This window comes from Amblyraja radiata, chromosome 1, assembly GCF_010909765.2.
Source record: "Amblyraja radiata isolate CabotCenter1 chromosome 1, sAmbRad1.1.pri, whole genome shotgun sequence".
NCBI classification, from domain to species: Eukaryota; Metazoa; Chordata; class Chondrichthyes; order Rajiformes; family Rajidae; genus Amblyraja; species Amblyraja radiata.
The window spans coordinates 115327778-115345716 of NC_045956.1; the positions used below are offsets into that span (position 1 = coordinate 115327778).

General features: G+C 40.0%; 1 protein-coding gene across 4 annotated transcripts in view; it reads left to right on the plus strand.

Moving 5' to 3' along the window:
• micu3 (mitochondrial calcium uptake family member 3) overlaps positions 1–17939 on the plus strand; it is a 129013-nt gene that overhangs the window by 93012 nt on the left and 18062 nt on the right. For all 4 annotated transcript variants that reach the window (XM_033029258.1, XM_033029267.1, XM_033029287.1 and 1 more), the window contains 4 exons: positions 4332–4426; positions 4639–4810; positions 9086–9194; positions 12243–12400. In XM_033029258.1, coding sequence (XP_032885149.1) covers positions 4332–4426; positions 4639–4810; positions 9086–9194; positions 12243–12400 — 534 coding nt within the window. The remainder of the gene's footprint in view (positions 1–4331; positions 4427–4638; positions 4811–9085; positions 9195–12242; positions 12401–17939) is intronic.

The window sequence follows — 17939 nt, forward strand, 5'->3', positions numbered from 1 at the left end:
CTGCAGATGCTGGAGAAATCGAAGGTACACAATAACGCTGGAGGAACTCAGCGGGTGAGGAAGCAGCTGGAAAAATCGAAGGTACACAAAAATGCTGGAGGAACTCAGCGGGTGAGGCAGCATCTATGGAGATAAGGTCGACGTTTCGGGTCTGAAGAAGGGTCTAGTCATTGGAACTTTGTATAAACACAGCTGTAATTTCTACATGGTGAAACCAAAATGTATAAAAATATATTTTAATAAAATCTGACAATGTGCACTTTAACCACATGTGATTTTTTCTATTACAAATCTCATATTGTGGAGTACAGATGGGTCTTTGTCCCAAACATTATGGAGGGCATTGTAAATGGTAATATTAAATCAATACCAATCCCAAGACTTGATGTAAATAGATGTAAGCAGCTAATTTGGGCATTATTTTATGGTTCTAAATCCACCAGAATATGTTTTACCCACCTACCAGCTTTCTGTAGTAAAAGTGATCCTTTACACCCTATTTCTAGTCGGTTGGGGGCGCTGCGAGTCGGCTGCCCTGCTCGACGGAGGCGACTTTTTCCATGTCTCCTCCCTCGTGGCCTAACAGCTTGGATTGGAGCGGCCTTTCCTGGAGTCAGGCCCAGAGCTTCAGCAGCGGGCGCAGCGAGGACTTTTCCATCACGGAGCAGGGCGAACCCTTGCCGGGGGTCGCCAGAAAGGAGTGCTCCAATCGCTGGCCTGGTGACTTTGGCATCATGGGGTTGTGGTCTGCGGAGCTTCTAGCCGCGGGGATGGCGTGGACTTGCCATCCGGAGTCTGGGATCCCTTGCCGGGATGCTTTCAAGAGAGAGCTAGATAGGGCTCTTAAAAATAGCGGAGTCAGGGGATAATGGGGAGAAGGCAGGAACGGGGTACTGATTGTGGATGATCAGCCATGATCACATTGAATGGCGGTGCTGGCTCGAAGGACCGAATGGCCTACTCCTGCACCTATTGTCTATTGTCTATTAAACCACATTTAAAGAAAAGGCACATTAAACTTGCAAAGCATGAGGAGGAGCAGTTTTGTATATAACTTTGCCATTGGCAATATTCCATCACATCACATGTCACTGCAATAATGCACACATATCCACCATTGTAGAACTGGCAGAGAACAGGATACATTGCAAATTATAGAGGAATTGCAGTTGAGAATAGGTCCTTGAGACCTGGAATTTAGGTCCTGGGATGTCAGAGGAAGAGCCATTGAGGATCCAAGATACAAAGGACGGTTGGGGAAATGTATTGATGTTGCCAGTTTACTTTTGATAAACGTTATCAGACCATGAGAGTAGGGATGTGTTAGGTGCCTAAATTGCAGTGGTCATGGGTGTAGGGGAGAGAAAGGCTTTGCATCATGAGTGTTAACCAAACCCCCCTACCTGATTGCATCTTGAACACCCTAATCACATAATAAACAAGGTTGTGTTCCTTTAAATAATGTAGGAGCACGCCTGTTGTTCAAAAACTATGGATATGCCACTGAATTTTTTACTGAATTATGTCAAACTATGAATTGCATGCTATTGACAACTGCATGAGGTCCGAAACAAACTAAAATTTCCATGACTTGCACACAATTATGATTTAGATTAAAATTCTTAACTTAACATACAAAAATATTGCACTAGACAAAATAATTTCTAACTCTGATTTATTTTTTGCATGCGAGCTACATTTTAAATATTTAAATTAAATTATGTATTTATTTATTATTTCCTTCCCTGTTAATGTTATGTTGGTAAGATTCAGGTGCAAAGTGTTCATTTAGTAACTCCATAGCATCTGTCTCTGTACCACATGAATTTTACCACTTCCAGCATTTTAGAAACATAGAAACATAGAAATTAGGTGCAGGAGTAGGCCATTCAGCCCTTCGAGCCTGCACCGCCATTCAATATGATCATGGCTGATCATCCAACTCAGTATCCCGTACCTGCCTTCTCTCCATACCCTCTGATCCCCTTAGCCACAAGGGCCACATCTAACTCCCTCTTAAATATAGCCAATGAACTGGCCTCGACTACCCTCTGTGGCAGGGAGTTCCAGAGATTCACCACTCTCTGTGTGAAAAAAGTTCTTCTCATCTCGGTTTTAAAGGATTTCCCCCTTATCCTTAAGCTGTGACCCCTTGTCCTGGACTTCCCCAACATCGGGAGCAATCTTCCTGCATCTAGCCTGTCCAACCCCTTAAGAATTTTGTAAGTTTCTATAAGATCCCCTCTCAATCTCCTAAATTCTAGAGAGTATAAACCAAGTCTATCCAGTCTTTCTTCATAAGACAGTCCTGACATCCCAGGAATCAGTCTGGTGAACCTTCTCTGCACTCCTTCTATGGCAATAATGTCCTTCCTCAGATTTGGAGACCAAAACTGTACGCAATACTCCAGGTGTGGTCTCACCAAGACCCTGTACAACTGCAGTAGAACCTCCCTGCTCCTATACTCAAATCCTTTTGCTATGAAAGCTAACATACCATTCGCTTTCTTCACTGCCTGCTGCACCTGCATGCCCACTTTCAATGACTGGTGTACCATGACACCCAGGTCTCGCTGCATCTCCCCTTTTCCTAGTCGGCCACCATTTAGATAATAGTCTGCTTTCCTGTTTTTGCCACCAAAATGGATAACCTCACATTTATCCACATTATACTGCATCTGCCAAACATTTGCCCACTCACCCAGCCTATCCAAGTCACCTTGCAGTCTCCTAGCATCCTCCTCACAGCTAACACTGCCCCCCAGCTTAGTGTCATCCGCAAACTTGGAGATATTGCCTTCAATTCCCTCATCCAGCTCATTAATATATATTGTAAATAGCTGGGGTCCCAGCACTGAGCCTTGCGGTACCCCACTAGTCACTGCCTGCCATTGTGAAAAGGACCCGTTTACTCCTACTCTTTGCTTCCTGTTTGCCAGCCAGTTCTCTATCCACATCAATACTGAACCCCCAATGCCGTGTGCTTTAAGTTTGTAAACTAATCTCTTATGTGGGACCTTGTCGAAAGCCTTCTGGAAGTCCAGATACACCACACCCACTGGTTCTCCCCTATCCACGCTACTAGTTACATCCTCGAAAAATTCTATAAGATTCGTCAGACATGATTTACCTTTTGTAAATCCATGCTGACTTTGTCCAATGATTTCACCACTTTCCAAATGTGCTGCTATCCCATCTTTAATAACTGACTCTAGCAGTTTCCCCACTACCGATGTTAGACTAACTGGTCTGTAATTCCCCGTTTTCTCTCTCCCTCCCTTCTTAAAAAGTGGGGTTACGTTTGCTACCCGCCAATCCTCAGGAACTACTCCAGAATCTAAAGAGTTTTGAAAGATTATTACTAATGCATCCACTATTTCTGGAGCTACTTCCTTAAGTACTCTGGGATGCAGCCTATCTGGCCCTGGGGATTTTGCTGATAATATGCTTCAAAAAGATGAAGATGAAAAAGTCGGTCCCATTAAACTTTCCTAATCCCCTTTTAGATATCCTAGGTACTTACTGGGTTTAATTTTGGTTCTCTCTTCATGAACCTTACATTTCTTATTCCATTTTTCTTTAAAGCCTCCATCTACATTTAAGTGATCTGTATATCTATTTAAAGAATATTAAATGATTGAAGCACAAGCTTAATTTAACTCGGCAGCCAGAGCTGTCCGTACTAATGGATAGACGTTCTGTAGGGATTTGGAGGATTTGGAGATGTTCTGTAGGGAATTGGAAAAGGTCAAAAGACTATTTTGAGAAACCAAGATGAACACTATACACAAGCCTTATCCTAATTTTCTTGTACTCTATCTTCAGTTATTACTGGATATAGCAATGTATCGCGGATAAATATTTTGACATATGTGAATAAGGTTATACATGTAGAATTTTGAAGTCTGAAAGAATGAGAAGCAGTATTAATTTCAATGTTGAAGGTACAAATAAAAGAAAGTGTAAACACATGCTAAAAGCTAGAGAGGAAAACTTAATCTCGTCAGCCAATGTGCGTATTTCTTTTTTTTTAGTAATACCATTATCATTAAAATCAGACAGCAGATAGTATGATAGAATGAATGCTAGAGATGGAAAGAGGGTTGCTAGTGACAAGCTATGCTAGAATATGGGATAGTTGTTGAATTATAAACCAAGGGTACAAGAGCAATATTTAACTAGTTTATTTGCTTTATACATGAGAAATGTTTGCTTTATAAAAAAATATTAGAAGTGACTTAGACTTGTAGATTTACAAATAGATTATGGCTAAAAATTAGAAAACTTCAAAACCATCTGCCATTACAATATTAATATTTATTTTATTCCAGCGTGCAGAGGAGAGCTTTCTTGTAGATACCACATTACTTGTTCATTTTTTTGGAAGGAAAGGAAAGGCTGAGCTGAATTTCGATGACTTTTACAAGTAAGTCAAAACTGTAATTTATTTTTCTTGATTGAATTGATTTGCCTTGCAAGAACATAGAACATAAAATAGTAATTACCCAGCTTCTGTTTTAGTTATTTCCCTCATCCAGGATCCTTTACTGAATTTTAATAATCTATAACTTAAGCTTTTGATTGGAAAATATTTTGCTTTATGTTCTCTCATAGTCTGTCATTGTAACACTATTTTAGATTCATGGACAATATACAGACTGAAATTTTGGAAACTGAATTCCTTTCATACTCTAAAGGAATGACCACAATCAGTGAAGAGGATTTTGCTCGTACTCTATTACGCTATACAAATGTAGATAACATAGGCAATTATCTGGAGTCTGTTCGTCAAAGGATTCCTGATGAAAAGGTATTTGGTCTTACTCGTGTGATCTGCAGAATATTCCAACAAATTAAGATAAAACAATCATTTTTTTAGGTGAATACTGCATTTATATTTGGTGATTCTAAGGTATCAGTAAACTGCTTTTATTTAAATGTGAGAGGCCTGATGAGTAATGCAGGGGATCTCATGGCATAGATAGGCATGTGCGACTGGAGTATTGTAGCCATTATGAAAACCTGCCTGAGAGGGACGAGACTGGCAGAAAGATAAGGGTAAAAGAGGAGGAATGTTGGTTGTTTGATTCAAGAAAATGTCACGGCAGTGGTCTGAGGTGACATTAATGGTGGTTCATACAGTGGGGCCATTTTAGGGGGAGCTGAGAAACAAAAAGGGGACAACCTTGATGGGAGTGTTCTATAGGCCCCCAAATAGTCAAATTGAGTTAAAAGAACAAATATACCAGGAGATTGCAAGCAGTTGTAAGATTAATAGAGTTATCATAGTAGGAGATTTTAAATTTCCCAATATAGACTGGGACTGTTATAGTGCCAAAACGTTAACGGCATGGAATTTGTCAAATGTGTCAGGAACATCTCCTCAGATGTAAGTATAGTGAAGGACATTGCCATTACCCCATTTGTTGACAGCCAATGTCTGTTATCAATTGGGTATCTCAGCAAGAGAAACATCTTGCAGCAAGTAAATGCATCATTGAAAATCAATGCTGCTGGTGTAACAAGTAATCCTTCAGGCAGGGGATGTTTTGGATTATCCCATTGGTTTTGTTTATAAAAGGATCATGTTAATCTATCTTGGAAGAACGTGCAAGCAATTGTATTTGCTTTAAATTGCTACATGTTAGTAATGTTTGTTGTTAAATGTGAAACCAGTAAAATCTGTTTATTTTGTAAGGGAGACTATTTCATAATGGTTTAGAAACGTATATTAAGTTCAGATTCTCATCTTGTTCAATGTACCTTTAGTACTTATAATTAAAGCAAAATTTAGATTTTAAAATACATTCTGAAGAAGGGTCTCGACCCAAAACGTCACCCATTCCTTCTATCCAGAGATGCTGCCTGTCCCGCTGAGTTACTCCAGCATTTTGTGTCTATCTTCGGTTTGAACCAGCATCTGCAGTTCCTAGCTACAATTTTGGGTGTCTGCATTCAGTAATTCACCAAATCCCTCCTTTAAAAGAAGATAGAATCACAAAATAATGTTGTACTAAACACCGGCATCAACCTATTCCTTGCACCAGTCCATTCACTCAAACGCGAAAGGGTTTTTCTCTTTTCTGTCTTCTCCAGTCTTTGCTCACAACAGGTTACTGATTTATTTCTCTTTTTTGTTAACCTTTTACTTGTCTTTCTCTCCTTCCTATTCTCTCCAGAAAAATATTATTCACTCTCATATCTGGGCTGTTACTATTGATCCATATCTAAATCATAACATATGAAGTGACATCAAAAAAAGGCTAGTAATAGAAGCTGATCCTAAACAGATTTTGCTTCGCTGCCTCCCAATTCTTTCTTGTCCTTCCCTTTAACACTCCTCCTTGCCGCACTATTTTGGCTCTCCCTCTCAACACCACACTGATAACACCATTGATCATACCAGAACTGAAGGGCTTGGGTTATAAGGATAGGCTGGAGTATTTTTCCGTGTGGCATAGGAGACTTGAGGGGTGACCTTATAGATCTATATAAAATTACAAGTGGCAAAGAGCTATGTAAAGTGCGACAAGGGAATGACACAGTGGCTCAACGGTACGGCTGCTGCCTCACAGCGCCACAGACCCAGGTGCTGTCTGTGTGGAGTTTGTACGTTCTCCCTGCGTAGGTGGGTTTTCTCTGGGTGCTCCGGTTTCCTCCCACATTTCAAAGATGTGCCAGTTTGAAGGTTAAAACTGTAAATTGCCCCTAGTGTGAAGGATGGAAAAGTGGGATAACATAGAACTAGTTTCCGGATGATCAATGGTCAGCATGGACTTGACGGGCCGAAGGACCTGTTTCCACGCTGTATCTCTAAACTAAACAAAACTATACAAAGCATTGGTTTAAGGTGAGAGGGGGGAAATATTTAAAGGGAATCGGAGGGACAACTTATTCTCCCCACAGATGGTGATGGATATGTAGAGTGGATTGCCAGAGGAGTTGTAAGAGGTGAGTAGAATTACAATGTTAAAAAAGTATTTAGACAGGTACATGAGATGGAAAGATTTAGAGGGATTCATGCCAAACGCTAGCTCGGGTAGGCAACTCGGTCATCATGGATCAGTTGGGCCAAAGGTCCTGCTTCTGTGCTGTATCACTCCATGACTCTATGAAAAGTGATTATGGTTGTAGCTCGTTAATTAGGTGAACAATCAGTTAAAGTAGCCCAACCCCTGTTCAAGGCCAAAATGTTATTTGCAATAATTAATGTAGAAGCAATATTATTTCTTAATAAATTCATCAAGTATTAAGAAATTAGTTCTGAACTTTGCGAATTGAATTTTCTCTCTTTTTAGCATTCTCTGGTAAAAAGAGAATATCACTCTTCAATTATTTATTTTAAATGTCTGTATCATAGAATAGAATAGAATAGAATAGAATAGAATATGTTTATTGTCATTGCCAAAACTGAGCAACGAAATTCCATTTGCTTCTCCTCCGTTAAAAGAAATACAACACAACAACCAATACACATATGTACAGTTAATAGTAAAACAATAGATACATTTTTAAAAGAGTTTAAAATAATTTAACGGTATTCCTCGAAGTTACTTCTTGCTTCCCAGTGTTCACTATTGGAGTTAAGCTCTTTTACCGCACATGGGTAGAAACTATTTTTTAGTCTACAGCAGACTGCAGAGACCTGAGTCGCCTCCCCGAGGGTAGCAGAGTAAAAAGGTGGTTGGCAGGGTGGGAAGTGTCCTTCTTGATATTTATGGCCCTGCGCAAGCATCGGGCCTTGTATATGTCATCCAAGGAGGGCAGGTTAGCGTTTGTAATGCGCTGCGCAGTTTTTATAATTCCCTGCAGCGCCCTCCTCTCAGCCACAGTACAGCTGGCAAACCACACCAGGATTCCATAGGTGAGGATACTTTCCACAGCGCATCGATAGAAGGACAGCAGCAACGGCTGTGAGACGTTAGCTCTCCGTAGAGACCTCAGGAAATACAGCCGCTGATGAGACTACTTCAAGAGAGTGACGGTGTTCATTTGCCATTTGAGGTCATTTACTCTTAATTAGATTTAAGAGTCAATTTCCAGGAATCTGTTCCCAACTATCCATTATGGATAGTTGATTGCCTTCTATTGATTGCCTTCCATCAGTGTCACTAACGAATCAAAGAGGTTTCATGCTAATGTATCTGTTTTATAGTCACCATTTCTGATTTAAATTTTTATTCTAGAATTTAAAATTACTTATTTAATTTTCAATCTACCATGGTAAGACATTGAACGTCCTTCTGGTTGTGGGTTACTTATCTAGTGGTGTTATTATAAGTAATTTTCAACCTATGATACAATATAAAGTACTGGAAATAATACTTTATTGATATGGGCATGTGTAACAGTGTACATTCTTGTTCTGTTTTCCTTACTCTGTCTCAAGAGTCAAGAGTGTTTAATTATCATATGTACTGAAACAGAACAATAATTCTTATGTTAATTTGGCTCTAAAAATTGATGTTAATTGGCTGTGGACCATTCTCGCTTGTAGTGCATTTTATGTTATCCCACTTTATTATGAAAATAAAATTCATACCTTTGTTTTCTTATCTACTTTGTAGGTTACAAATTAGAGTTCTTAATTACCTCTCTTGGCCTGGAAACTATACAAATAACATGGATGGTGTTGTGCAATGTTCTGAAGATTAGGATGTGTTGTCAGACATAGAAGAATGTTATATCAAAATTCAAAAGATCTCCCTAACTGGACTATGTTTTGTGACACTAAAACGAATATTTGCAGAGGAGCAAAACCATGGCACTCATTTAAGAGTACTTTTTCAATATATTATTTTAGCTGAATTGTGTCAAAAAGAGCAGTTGGAACAATCTTTGACCTAATCTGAGGAAAGTTTGCTGACCTTCAAAGATTTTTCACTCTGTGTGTCATCATCAAGTCTAGTATTAACCTTCTATTGCTGGGTTATATCGCACACGAAGTGTTAGATATGGAACCCATAACAATAAATCAAATATAGTGCTCAATTAGTTACAATTAAAGGTCTCTTAATTGACACCAATATCTATTGGAGTCATATAATGGTTCACTCAGTACTTACTGATGTTATTTACATTTTAGGGGATCACTTTTGATGAATTCAGATCTTTTTTTCAATTTTTGAATAACTTGGAGGACTTTGCCATTGCAATGCAGATGTATAATTTCGCAAATCGATCAATTGGGCAAGGTGAGTAAAATTATTATTTCAAATATTTACAGAGGAGCAAGCTCATTTGGGTAATATTGATTTTGGTTATGTTTTATAAACTTGTGAATTTGTGCTTTGAGAATAAAAAAAAGCTTTGCTGAAGTAACAAAGACTACTTATAATTATTTACAATTTTGGGCTACGAGCATTATTTTAAATAATAGTAAAGCACTTTTAATGGCATTTAGCACTGTTTTATTATTACATTTATAAGGAATTGTTTACTTTGACCCCCTTTTTTATTAGTATATCAATCCTAATCATCTTATTTTCCAAGTTAACTTTGAGAAAGCTGGAATTTAGGAATTACTGCTTTAAAAACACGTACGACCAAGTTAGATGTTAGACGCAGAAAAAGTTTTTGACCAAGTGGAATGGGCCTATCTCTTTAGTGTTGGAAAATTTCCAATTAGGAGAAAACTTCATCTCATGGGTGAAGCTGTTATATAACAACCCGACAGCCAGAATACTGACAAATCAAATTCTATCACCTAAATTTCATTTATCCAGGGGTAATAGACAAGGATGCGCCCTTTCACCAATGTTATTTGCCTTAGCCATAGAACCGCTCGCAGAAAGCATCAGAGTACATTCGGGTATTCACGGATATACTCATACCAATACCAATAATAAGATTTTGTTTTATGCAGACAATGTACTTTTGTACGTAATGTACAAAATTATGTATGTAAATATATTTATTGCTCATATTCTATGTTCGCTCTTCTGGGGAGATGCTAACTGCATTTCGTTGTCTCTGTACTGTACACTGCACAATGACAATAAAGTTTGAATCTGAATCTGAATCTGAAATCTTATACATCATCAACTCCCAAGTTAGTATCCCAAATGTATTAAACCTTATAGAACAATTTGGTGCCTTTTCAGGGTATAGAATAAACTGGAATAAAAGTGAAATTAGGCCAATAAAAGCTCAAGACCCTTCACAACTCCAAAAATTTCCCTTCAGAATTGTTACTGAAAAATTTAGATACCTTGGAGTTTACGTGACTAGAAAATACACCTCCCTATTTCAAACAAATTTCCCACCACTAATTACCAAACTAAATGCCCACATTCAATTCTGGAAAACACTCCCTATTTCCCTTATAGGTAGAGTAAATGCCATAAAGATGATCTTCCTTCCACAACTCCTATATTTATTTCAATCAATCAATATATATCTCCCCAAAAGTTTTTTTTTTAATTGACAATTATTACACAAGACTGTCGTTTTATGGGTCCAGATATACTAGACGATTGTTTGAATAGACATGCTGACACAAGCAAGTTAACATCTTACATTTATAACACTCTTTTAAATGCGCATACCCCATCTTCTGAGATCGATAAGCGAGCATGGGAAGACGAGTTGGGTTTATTAATTTCAAAAGATATTTGGGAGGAAAGCCTACTATACATACATTACTGCTCTCTCAATGGCAGGCACTCATTGATACAATTTAAAATACTGCATAGGCTTTACTACTCCAAGACTAAATTGAATAAGATCTTCCCAACTGTCTCCCCTATTTGTGATAAATGTCACCATCAAGAAGCGACTTTAACCCATTCCTTTGCTTCCTGTATAAAGATACAAAACTTCTGGAGGGGAATATTTGATATATTTTCTAAAATACTTAAAATTAAACTGGAATACAAAACTGATAATATTAGGTATGTCAGAGACCTTCTAAGTTAACGATATTTCAAAGACGTTTCCTTTACGGCATAATAACTGCGAAAAAAAGTATACTTAAATTTTGGAAAAAGACGACAGTTCCCACAGTGAAGATGTGGATTACTGACATGTCCGAGACACTACATTTGGAAAACATTAGGCTTGTTTTGGCTGAAAAGGCAGATCACTTTTTCAAAACATGGTCTCCTTTCACTGAATTTCTGCAACAACAGTATGGTTGAACACAAATTAAAAAACGATGCTAGGGATGGGTGGGGGGGGGGGTATTTTTCTTGTTTATGTGTACGTAAGCCCCATTCAACTAAATATAATATTAAGTTATATCGCCTCTGAAAATTATTTTCACTTACTATATCTTACAGACATGAAATAATTTTAATGATAATTTTTTCAAATTATCATATTAGTTATGCTAATACAGGTCCACCACCGATTTTCCGGCGCCCTTGGTTCCAGAGCTTTGCCGGACCAATTGACTAATTATACCCCTACCATGTCTCCAAGCACGATGGGCTGCTCGAAACTTAAATACAACGAATACTAATTGTAAATTACTTTTATTGCAAAATTTACATTTCTTGCACGGGCAGCCCAGGTGCCAGTTAATGAGTTGCCGTCAGAAGTCCCGATGAGGGTTGGATCAGCAGCCGCCCGTGTGGCCGATATGCCACTTTCCCGGCAGGACTACCAGGCCGACCACCACCAACACCAGTTTTACCCACAAAGTCAGCTATGGGAACAGATCTGCTGGCTCCAGCTGGGCAGGAGTTCCTGAGCCCTGGCTGCAGGGCAACATTTTAACCAGCCGATTGGAGGTCCAGCTGCAGAAGTTGGCTATGGGAATGGACCCACTGTCTCTAGCCGGGCCGGAGTTCCAGAGCCCCAGCTGCAGAGGCAAATTAGACCCACCGATCGGAAGTCTGGCCACAGAAGTCCCAATGAGGTCGAGATTGGCCACCTCACCTGGCTTGAGTGCCACATTTTCAAGGGGAATTCTGGAGAGGATTCAAGTGCACTCTCGTAACAATTTTGTCCGGATTAAAGAAAGTGCTGGACCAACTGTTGCCGGAAAATCAGTGGTGGACCTGTAACTTACAGAAAAATTATCTTTTCAATGAATTGTTAACACTTATTAAACTATGGACATTTGTGAAACTTGGAAATATAATCTACCTTGTCTTTTTTTACAAATTGTTGTACAGTAGTGAAATCGACTTTTTATATATTTAAATTCGTTAAAAAAAAACAGGTTAAATCTAGGCTGATCAGTAACATTGGGAACAGTGTTTCACGTTTTTAATTCTTTCTTTGGCTTGATTATGCAGATGAGTTTAAGCGTGCTGTATATGTGGCCACAAGCCTCAAACTTTCTTCTCATTTGGTGAACACAATCTTCAAAATCTTTGATGTAGACAAAGATGATCAACTAAGTTACAAGGAATTCATTGGTGTTATGAAAGATCGACTACACAGAGGATTTAGGGTGAGCAGATATAGTTTTATAAAAGATTATTGCTGAATTGCTTTGAAAGCATATTTGCTTATCTATATAGCTTAATAGGTGATAATTGCCTTGGTATTCAATCAATACAAAACATGTTAGATCTTTAATGCAATGGAAATCAACTGGAATGCTAAGAACGTGTAACTGAAGTAAGCAGTAGCACTTCTGGATTAGCCCAGTGTTATCACAAACTTCTATTTAATGTTTAAACTTTCAAGGTAACTTTTATAAGATCTTGTTGTTTTGAGTAACCACTTACTAAAAATCTTTCATCTATTGAAAATGCGGTCTATTTAAGTGCACCATCCATTGTTTACACACTTATGCATACAAGGATTCAGTATTGCTCTGGCATTTTTTTATTACCTAGTCTGATTACCAAGTCACATTATTACAAAACTGATTTATAGCTTCATCTAACTCCTGTTTATAGATTTCAAAAGAGTAAGCTGCATATAACATTGTCAATGTAAGGTATCTATTAAGACTATTTGAATACAAATGTGTGGTTCCAGCACTCATTGCAGTATGTTATAACAAACTCTAATTCTTAAGAACATTTTTTAAATAAAAATCAAATTCCTCCACAGTTTGAAAATTATGCCCTATTCACTCCTTTGACTAATAATTCCAAAGAAGCTGATAAAACTCACTTTCATCTCAACCTCTACAGAGAATCAGCAAGTCCAGATAATACAAAAGCTTTCTCATAAATAGGAACATAGAAAATAGGTGCAGGTGGAGGCCATTTGGCCCTTCGAGCCTGCACTGCCATTCATTGTGATCGAAACATAGAAACATAGAAAATAGGTGCAGGAGGAGGCCATTCGGCCGTTCGAGCCAGCACCGCCATTCATTGCGATCATATAACCATATATAACCATATAACAATTACAGCACGGAAACAGGCCATCTCGACCCTTCTAGTCCGTGCCGAACACATAATCTCCCCTAGTCCCATCTGATCATCCCCAATCATCCCCAATCATCCCCACGGGGCTGATCATCCCCAATCAATAACCCGTGCCTGCCTTCTCCCCATATCCCTTGATTCCACCAGCCCCTAGAGCTCTATCTAACTCTCTCTTAAATCCATCCAGTGATTTGGCCTCCACTGCCCTCTGTGGCAGGGAATTCCACAAATTCACAACTTTCTGGTGAAAACGTTTTTTCTCACCTCAGTCCTAAATGGCCTCCCCTTTATTCTAAGACTGTGGCCCCTGGTTCTGGACTCGCCCAACATTGGGAACATTTTTCCTGCATCTAGCTTGTCCAGTCCTTTTATAATTTTATATGTTTCTACTATAAGATAGCCCTCATCCTTCTAAACTCCAGTGAATACAAGCCTAGTCTTTTCAATCTTTTCTTGTATGACAGTCCCGCCATCCCAGGGATCAATCTCGTGAACCTACGCTGCACTGCCTCAATCACAAGGATGTCCTTCCTCAAATTAAGAGACCAAAACTGTATGCAATACTCCAGATGTGGTCTTACCAGACCCCTATACATTTCAATGGCACCCAGGTCTCGCTGTACCTCCCCCTTACCTAACCTAACTTCATTGAGATAATAATCTGCCCCCTTATTTTTGCCACTAAAGTGGATAACCTCACATTTATCTATATTGTACTGCATCTGCCACGCATCTGCCCACTCACCAATTTTCTGTCCACGTCAACACCCTACCCCCAATACCATGCGCTTTAATTTTAGTCATGGAGTCTCCCATCCGGGACCTTATCAAAGGCTTTCTGAAAGTCTAGATACACTACTTCCACTGGCTCCCCTTTATCAATTTTACTTGTCACATCCTCAAAAAATTCCAGAAGATTAGTCAACCATGATTTTCCTTTCATAAATCCATGTTGACTTGGACTAATCCTTTTACTGCTATCCAAATGCCCCATTATTACCTCTTTAATAATTGACTCCAGCATCTTTCCCACCACCGAAGTCAGGCTAACTGGTCTGTAATTCCCCGTTTTCTCTCTCGCTCCTTTCTTGAAAAGTGGGATAACATTAGCTATCCTCCAATCCACAGGAACTAATCCTGAATCTATTGAACATTGGAAAATGATCACCAATGCATCCACTATTTCTAGAGCCACCTCCCTGAGGACCCTGGGATGCAGTCCATCAGGCCCCGGGGATTTATTATCCTTCAGTCCAATTAGCCTACCCAATACTATTTCTCGCCTAATGAAAATTTCTTTCAGTTCCTCGACCCCCTTAGATCCTCTGTCCTCCAGTACTTCTGGGAGATTGTTTGTGTCTTCCTTAGTGAAGACAGATCCGAAGTACCTGTTCAACTCTTCTGCCATTTCCTTGTTCCCCATAATAATTTCATCCGTGTCTGCCTTCAAGGGACCCACATTTGACTTTGCTACTCTTTTTCCCTTAACATATCCGAAGAAGCTTTTACTGTCCTTCTTTATATTCCTGGCCAGCTTCCCTTCGTACGTCATCTTTTCAGCCCGTATTGCCCGTTTTGTTTCCTTCTGTTGTCCTATGAAAGTTTCCCAATCCTCTGGCTTCCGGCTACTCTTTGCTGTGTTATACATCTTTTCTTTTAGTTTTATACTATCCCTAACTTCTCTAGTCAGCCACGGTTGCCTCCTACTCCCCTTAGAATCTTTCTTCCTTTTTGGAATGAAATGATCCTGCGTCTTCTGGATTATGCCCAGAAATTCCTGCCATTGCTGTTCCACAGTGCCTGATCATTCACAATCAGTAACCCGTGCCTGCCTTCTCCCCATATCACTTGATTCCGCTGGCCCCTAGAGCTCTATCTAACTCTCTTTTAATTTCATCCAGTGAATTGGCCTCTACTGCCTTCTGTGGCAGAGAATTCCACAAATTTACAACTCTCTCGGTGAAAAAGTTTTTTCTCATCTCAGTTTTAAATGACCTCCCCTTTATTCTTAAACTGTGGCCCCTGGTTCTGGACTCGCTCAACATTGGGAACATTTTTCCTGCATCTAGCTTGTCCAGTCCTTTTATAATTTTATACGTTTCTATAAGATACCCTCTCATCCTTCTAAATCCAGTGAATAAAGCCCAGTCTTCCAATCTTTCCTTATATAACAGTCCCGCCATCCAGGGGATTAACCTGAACCTACGCTGCACTGCCTCAATAGCAAGGATGTCCTTCCTCAAATTAGGAGACCAAAACTGCACACAATACTCCAGATGTGGCCTCACCAGGGCCCTGTACAACTGCAGAAGGACCTCTTTACTCCTATACTCAAATCCTCCCGTTATGAAGGCCAACATGCCATTAGCTTTCTTCACTCCCTGCTGTACCTGCATGTTTACTTTCAGTGACTGGTGTACAAGGGCTCCCAGGTCTCGTTGCACTTCCCTTTTTCCTAATCTGACACCATTGAGATAATGACCATCACCCTCTGTTTCCATCCAGGAAGCTAATTTTCTATTCAGTCTTTGGGTCTCTTTGGATCTCATGCAATCTAACCTTCCATGAGCAGCCTACCATGCAGTACCTTGTCAAATGCCTTCCTGAAATCCATATATACATTGTCCACAGCTCTGCCCTCACCAACCTTTTTGGTTATATCTTCATAAAACTCAATCAGATTAGATTAGTGAGACAAGGTTGCCCACGTACAGAACCATGCTGACTATCCCTACTGAGCCCTTGCCCATCTAAATGCACGTGTATCTTATCCCTCAGAATACTCTCCAGCAACTTTCCAACCACTGATGGTAGACTTTCTAGCCTATAGTTCCCAGGCTTTTCCTTGCAGCCCTTCTTAAATGGAGGCAGAACATTTGCCACCCTCCAACTCTTCTAGCATCTCAGTGTATTTAATGAAGACTCGGATATCCATAGTTTCCAATGTTCTATAGACTCAGGATCAGTTCCTGTGGATTGGAGGCTAGCTAATGTTATCCCACCTTTTAAGAAAGGCGGGAGAGAGAAAACAGGGAATTATAGACCAGTTAGCCTGACATCAGTGGTGGGGAAAATGCTGGAGTCAATTATAAAAGATAAGATAGCTGAACATTTGGATAGCATTAACAGGATCGATCTGAGTCAGCATGGATTTACAAAGGGGAAATCATGCTTGACTAATCTTCTGGAAATTTTTGAAGATGTAACTAGGAAAATGGACAAGGGAGAGCCAGTGGATGTAGTGTACCTGGACTTTCAGAAAGCATTTGATAAGGTCCCACATAGGAGATTAGTGGGCAAAATTAGGGCACATGGTATGGGGGGTAGAGTGCTGACATGGATAGAGAAGTGGTTGGCAGACAGGACACAAAGAGTAAGGATTAACGGGTCCTTTTCAGAATGGCAGGCAGTGATTAGTGGGGTACCGCAAGGCTCGGTGCTGGGACCGCAGCTATTTACAATATACATCAATGATTTGGATGAAGGGATTCAAAGTAACATTAGCAAATTTGCAGATGACACAAAGCTGGGTGGCCGTGTGAACTGTGAGGAGGATGCTATGAGAATGCAGGGTGACTTGGACAGGTTGGGGGAGAGGGCAGATGCATGGCAGATAAAGTTTAATGCGGATAAATGTGAGGTTATCCACTTTGGTAGCAAAAACAGGAAGGCGGATTACTATCTAAATGACGTCAAGTTGGGAAAAGGGGAAGTACAACGGGATCTGGGGGTCCTTGTACATCAGTCTATGAAAGTAAGCATGCAGTAAGTGAAGCAAGTGAATGGCATGTTGGCCTATATAACAAGAGGAATCGAATATAGGAGCAAAGAGGTCCTTCTGTAGTTGTACAGAGCCCTAGTGAGACCACACCTGGAGTATTGTGTGCAGTTTTGGTCCCCTAATTTGAGGAAGGACACTCTTGCTATTGAGGGAGTGCAGCGTAGGTTTACAAGGTTAATTCCCGGGATGGCGGGACTGTCATATGCTGAGTGAATGGAGCAGCTGGGCTTGTACACTCTGGAGTTTAGAAGGATGAGAGGCAATCTCATTGAAACATATAAGATTGTTAAGGGCTTGGACACGCTAGAGGCAGGAAACATGTTCCCGTTGTTGGGGGAGTCCAGAACCTGGGGCCACAGTTTAAGAATAAGAGTAAGCCACTTAGAACGGAGACGAGGAAACACTTTTTCTCACAGAGAGTGGTGAGTCTGTGGAATTCTCTGCCTCAGAGGGCAGTGGAGGCAGGTTCTCTGGATGCTTTCAAGAGAGAGATAGATAGGGCTCTTAAAAATAGCAGAGTCAGGGGATATGGGGAGAAGGCAGGAACGGGGTACTGATTGGGGATGATCAACCATGATCACATTGAATGGCGGTGCTGGCTCGAACGGCCGAATGGCCTACTCCTGCACCTATTGTCTATATCTTAGCTAGGGCACCAGCAATTTTGTCTCTAGCTTTCCACAGTGATATATCTGATTGTTTCTGACAAAGATGTGTCGCTCTGTGTTAGCTATGTAACTTGCAGCAGTAAATATAATTTGACAAGTTACTGGAGCTTCTGGATCCTTTTATCTGTGGAGCTGATTAAAACCGGGTTTGAGAAA